Here is a 6,255-nt window from a genome sequence, read left to right on the forward strand (position 1 = left end):
GTCCTCAATGGACTCCTAAACCACTTAACCGATTATAATAAAATTCGCACACCATGTGCAGTTCGATCCAACTTGAGAGATAGGATAGTTTAAACATGTAGGTACCACGGGCGAAGCCGGGGCGGACCACTAGTATAACTATATAGCATTAAAATACACCAGAGCTATTTTACAGATTTCTCATAAAATTTGAACACTTTCCCATTTCCCAATGACAAACATTGACGTAAAAATAGAAATATAATTTTTTCTATTGCATTTTATGTTAGTTTAGTTTTAATTTATAGGTCACATAATATATTATTATAATAATTACCTTTATTCTTCTCTACTATATAAAAATAAGTCAGGTTTTCCTTCATGGCGCTATAACTCCAGAACGAAGACGAACGAACCGATTTCCACGGTTTTGCATTCGTTGGAAAGGTCTCGGGCTCCGTGAGGTTTATATCAAAGAAAAGGTGTCTCTGGTGGCGAAACGGAGTTCGCCCGGTTTGCTAGTTGTTTATACAAACAAAAAGTAATAATAATTTAGATGTGCTATTCCAGACTTTAATCTATCTCGGAAAGAGTAACAAACATTTAACATACTTAATTATCTTTATATATACATACTAGCGATCCGCCCCGGCTTCGCCCGTGGTACCTACATGTTTAAACTATCCTATCTCTCAAGTTGGACCGAACTGCACATGGTGTGCGAATTTTATTATAATCGGTTAAGTAGTTTAGGAGTCCATTGAGGACAAACATTGTGACACGAGATTTATATATACATATTAAGATTTATTATAACATCTTTAATTATGTATTTATTAATATGTATCTTTACTATAAAAATGAGGTCCAAAAGCAGAAGCCAGTGACCAAAGATCAGTGGTGGAGCTCCCGGAGCCCCCGCCGCCCGCGGAGCAGTTGGTGTGGCAAGCGGCCCGGGCGACAGGGGCTGCGCCCTCGTACTTTAGGGCTTCTGGCAGGTAACGTATCCACATGAGTATCACTACATAGTATAAAACAAAGTCGCTTTCTCTGACCCTATTTCCCTTTGTATGTTTAAATCTTTAATACTTCACAACGGATTTTGATGCGGTTTATTTAATAGATATATATAGAGTGATTCAAGAGGAAGGTTTAATATACAATTTATTAGGTTATAGACAAAGCGGGCGAAGCCGCGGGCGGTAAGCTAGTATTAATATAAATTATGAAATATACATATACTCTTCTATATGTACAACACTACAACACTTCTCTGACATGACACTGTAAAGGTCCGTTCACACAGATTGGCACGGAGAGCATCGGCGCGCATTTTTCTTTTCACATAGTCCGGCTGGAAGCTATTTGAAAGCGGATGCGTATGCAATCGGAGCCGAACAGCTGCGCGAACGAGAAAAAGGACGCTATCGGAGCCGGTCAGCTCCTCTTATTATTTCACACCAAGCGCGTTCAAGCATTCCTAACGTCAGAAGCAGTGCACACGCAAAAATAAACCTTACTACACATACTAAAAACTCTGTTTTCATCGTAATAAGAATCTGCTCTCCTCTCCGAGCCGGTCTGTGTGAACTGACCCTTAAGCTGAATAAGTACATCCGTTAATATATAGCGAGAAGTATTCCATTTTTTTTATAAGGTTAATAACCCTTTTAATATTTTGTTGACATAATTTTTCTTTTAATATGAATACTGCTGTATGAGAGATGCGGATCTTGATTCCGCTTCAACATCTTTTTTTTTTCTATTATTCAAATATTTTTCATTTATAAAGCATTTTAGTTAATCGCTTTTAAATTAATTTATTACATATTTCTATCACACTTACAGATATCTAGACGGTGGGTTAATAGGCAACAATCCTACGTTAGATGCGCTAACTGAACTAGCCGAAGTGAGGCTCGCGTTAGAAGCCACGGGTCAACATGAGGCCGCTAAGAAAACGCATTTGAAAGTCGTCGTGTCTTGTGGAACGGGTATGTGCGTCAATTCATTAGTTATTTATATATTTAAGAAATAGTTAATGAATTGACTAGCTTATTAAATAGGACAGAATTCTAACAAAGTCTTAAGTTATTGGAAAGTTTCTACTCATGAGAAGGATTATAAAATCGTTGTCAATATTTTTTTTTTTCTAATATACAATAGTAGAAAAAAAATATCTTTTTCCGTTATATTATCACTTATTTTTAACGAATAGAAGGCTCAACAATCAAAATTATATGTGCAAAGAAATGACATAAACATGTTATTTATAAATGTTTCAGGTATGGTTCCAGTGACGAAGTTAAAAGATATAGACGTTTTCAAGCCAGAGAGTTTGTGGGACACAGCGAGGCTTGCATTTGGTCTGTCGTCTATCGGCAAATTGTTAGTTGATCAGGTAAGTTAGATTATTTATATTTTTGGTTTTATGGCATTCAAATGCTTTATAAATATAAATTTATAAAGACCTCACGAAAAAACCTCACGTTCCCCTCTCCGACGGGCACGGAGGTGTGGATTGAAGGCATAGCATGCAATAGCTTTGCCGTGGCAGTCCCCGAGTGCCACACGTCTTTTTTTTGTAATAATGTTAAATGTGTGCGTGCGTGCTCGTGCGCACGCGTGCGTTCAGTATGCAGTGTACGGACGCTGCTCGTATATTTGATTTTTGACACCCTGTGTACAGTGTACTCTATGGTCGTTATAATCATGCGTTGTGTGCCAGGCGACGCAGTCAGACGGGCGGGTAGTGGAGCGGGCGCGGGCTTGGTGCTCCGCGCTGGGCGTGCCGTACTACCGCTTCTCGCCGCAGATGTCCAGCGACACGGCGATGGACGAGCGCAGCGACGCGCTGCTGGCGGCCATGCTGTGGGAGGCGCACGCGTACATGCGCGAGCGGAGAGACCGCGTGCTAGAGCTGGCGGCCGTGCTGGCGGGTGAGTGACGCGCTGCTGGCGGCCATGCTGTGGGAGGCGCACGCGTACATGCGCGAGCGGAGAGACCGCGTGCTAGAGCTGGCGGCCGTGCTGGCGGGTGAGTGACGCGCTGCTGGCGGCCATGCTGTGGGAGGCGCACGCGTACATGCGCGAGCGGAGAGACCGCGTGCTAGAGCTGGCGGCGCTGCTGGCGGGTGAGTGACGTAATTGCTCGACCGATTTTGATACAATTTTGTTTAAGAAAAAATTATTAGCAAAATTGGTAATTATAAATTCGCAATTGCCGTATAAAAGTCCGATTTTGATAAGTTTTGTTTGTGAAAAAATTATTAGCAAAATTCATAACTAAATTCATAATTACCTTAAAGTTCGAGAACAAATTACCGAGTGGCATTGTGTAAAACTCTAATTTAAATACACACAACTAAAACACTCATTCATCTCATTCAACACATTATTGCATGGCAATAATAAAAAGTCTGCCTAATAGACGCGTAGGCAGCGTTTTGCTTCCGACAATTTTTGAGCATGATTGTGAGTCTACTTGCTCTTTATTAAAATATGTTTTTTTTTGTTTGTTTCAGATTGAAATAAATACAATCCCTAGAATTTTGAACACACATAATAAGTTATAATAATTGTTATCTCTATTTAATCGTTCGAATTACACGTATGCACAAAGTTATACCAATGTGAATATCCATAGAATAGCGGATATGTAGAATAGATCTGTTATTAGAACAATTATTTATATACTACGAGAATTGTAGTTATCATTTAGGTTATAAAATAGTTAATTGTATGAATACAAAAGTTGGTACTGCATTGTATCCTTCGCTAGCTATACCGCGTGGCTTCACCAGGTTGAATTTGTTTAGGCCCCGGGACTTTTCACCTTCTGAATTATATTTAATTTCTATCAATATGACTTTTTTGTGGACTTTTTTATAATTCGAGGTGACTTAATATTATTATGTTTAACGTGATCAATAAGACTTATAAATACCAATACGTAAATATGTGTTGTAAGAAAATTAATAGAAAATATTTAGGAAAAGAGTTCGATTCTTGTAATTGTCGAATATAATGTAGAAACAACTTTTTTTTATAATTTTAATATTCTTAAAACATTCGAAGATATGGGATATCATATAATATATGGAATGGGATATGGGAATCTATATTCAAAATTTGCTTTATATTTAATATGAACCCTGTGCTTTCAAATATTGTAATTTAATGCATGCGAAAAGTCAGGGTTCGATAATGAGAGAGGCTAATTAAAACAAATATGAGTTTTTAAGCTACCGTCGGTATTCATATACTAGAATTCATAAAATCATATTACTATCTCATTTCCTCTATATCAGCGAATTATACCTTCTCTTTCTCTTATAGTGTTAAAACTTATTGATTATTATAGTATATTATAATTCATGTCTGAAATTTTTATCCAGTTAAAAGTTTAGCTTTGAAATATATAAATAGTTTTTTGTATTAAGTTCATTTTAATTATGATATTAAAAAAAAGATTAAGGCTAATGAAAACCAAAAAAACTTTAAGACGTAAGAGATAGGCATGATAGAAACATCGATCCTTAATAACAACTAGATACACAATCAGGAAGAAAAATATACTATCCTCTGTGTGTAAATCCGACTTTAATACATCCGAATAAGGGTGAATTTATGTTGGTGTGTATTGACTACCTAGCTTAAGTGATTACTTTTGCTACGGTTTGTAAAATACACCTTAAAGTAATGCAAATAAGCTCGATATTTTTAACATTTGTTTCCTTCGAATAGAATTTTGACAAACACATTAGAGAACAGTTTTAACTTCCTTTTTTCTATAGGATTATGTATCTAGATGTCTTACCGATCAATGACCAGTGGATAATTATTTTAATTTATTTTGGATGTGGTATCTGCCGACATGAGGCCTAGCGCTAGTTTTTGTATGCTAAATGAAACAAATAATAGTTTGTAGTAAAACATTAAAATTGATATAATAATACAATGAAATAAAAAAGATAATATAGAGAGATAATATATAGGAATATAATAAATAATAATAAATAGAAACATTGTTCTAGTCTTTTGTGGTGGTTATAACTTATAATATGTTTTAATCTTTATGCTTTGTGGTGGTTATGACTTATAATATGTCTTAATCTTTATGCTAGCAATAGTCTCCGATTACTGTGTCGTTTATTATAAAAAAAGTTGTGTGGTTTTATGAAACCACGGTAAAAGTGAAACTGTTCGAACCGTTCCGAACACTGCTTTGTGTAGCGCATGTCGCGTGACGGTCGGCTGCCGAGTAGGTATACCTACTCGGCAGCCGCGATACACGCGACATGCGCTACACAGACCAAAAAGTTTGAGACGATGTAATAAAAGTTTCACTTTAATAAATATCTTATATAATTTCATTTGAGAAGCAAAATATTTATTCAAAGCGAGAATTTATTTAATGGCCTGCGCAGACGAGAGACTTTTCTTCACGGCGAATAAAAAATCCACCACGGACTTACTCGATACAGTTGTAAGTGGTCTATTTTAGCGGAAAAAAGTCTGCGATCTAATCCCCCGTCTGCGCAGACCATTATTGCTATATATGTATTATTATCCTGACAAGTTAAAGTTGTAGCTTATTTATAAGTTTTGAAATGCAAAATTAGCGAATTATAATATTTTATGTTATAAATAATTATTTTAATATGTATGTTTCTTAAATGGGTAAGTAGTATAGTATTACTGTGATGTTAAGTGTAGTAAATATCTATGAGATAGTTTAAAACAATGCGTGGTATCCTTTATGTAACTGGATAGTTAGTCTTTTTTCATGCATAATAATTAAATTGAATATAATTTTACTTCGAAAGTTGTCTTAGTTTAGGATCATTATTAAATCGAGTTACAAATTAGTTGTACTATCATTATTTTCGGAACATTACATCATTTGCTAGAAAAATTAAGTATAATAGAAATTTAGAACCTTGTTTTTGCATTCTCGTTCCATTGCGAATTTATAATTTATATACAATACTGTATTCCTTAATATTAATTATTATGTTAACTGGTCATACAATGTATGTATGAGATCTCATAAAATAAGTTATCTTTTAACGTAAGAGACAAGGTTTATTGCTGAATACATTGTTTATGTGTATGTTAGTAAAGGTTTTATTTTTGTTTAAAAAAATCATTCCAATAAATTGTCGTTTATGTTATGCTATCTGGTTATTTGTTGAATATTTTATCATACACGACATTACATATTATATAAAATTGTATCATCGACTGAGTAAATGTTAAATAAATGTTGTGAAAG

The 6,255-nt window shown here is 35.3% G+C and overlaps 1 protein-coding gene across 2 annotated transcripts in view; it reads left to right on the forward strand.

The window, feature by feature from the left end:
• iPLA2-VIA (calcium-independent phospholipase A2 VIA) overlaps positions 1 to 6,255 on the forward strand; it is a 217,244-nt gene that overhangs the window by 25,711 nt on the left and 185,278 nt on the right. The window contains exons 11-16 of one of the 2 annotated variants that reach the window (XM_089701328.1): positions 845 to 977; positions 1,828 to 1,973; positions 2,265 to 2,380; positions 2,708 to 3,112; positions 3,503 to 5,062; positions 5,322 to 6,249. In XM_089701328.1, the coding sequence (XP_089557454.1) occupies positions 845 to 977; positions 1,828 to 1,973; positions 2,265 to 2,380; positions 2,708 to 2,926 (614 nt within the window). In that variant the 3' untranslated portion in view covers positions 2,927 to 3,112; positions 3,503 to 5,062; positions 5,322 to 6,249. Of the gene's footprint in view, positions 1 to 844; positions 978 to 1,827; positions 1,974 to 2,264; positions 2,381 to 2,707; positions 3,113 to 3,502; positions 5,063 to 5,321; positions 6,250 to 6,255 lie in introns of those variants that run through there. The other variant, XM_089701329.1, reaches the window with a different exon arrangement.

This window comes from Colias philodice, chromosome 12, assembly GCF_061535455.1.
Source record: "Colias philodice isolate Cphi_HAF_F1 chromosome 12, ilColPhil1 Martin Lab GWU primary, whole genome shotgun sequence".
In the NCBI taxonomy this organism is placed as follows: domain Eukaryota; kingdom Metazoa; phylum Arthropoda; class Insecta; order Lepidoptera; family Pieridae; genus Colias; species Colias philodice.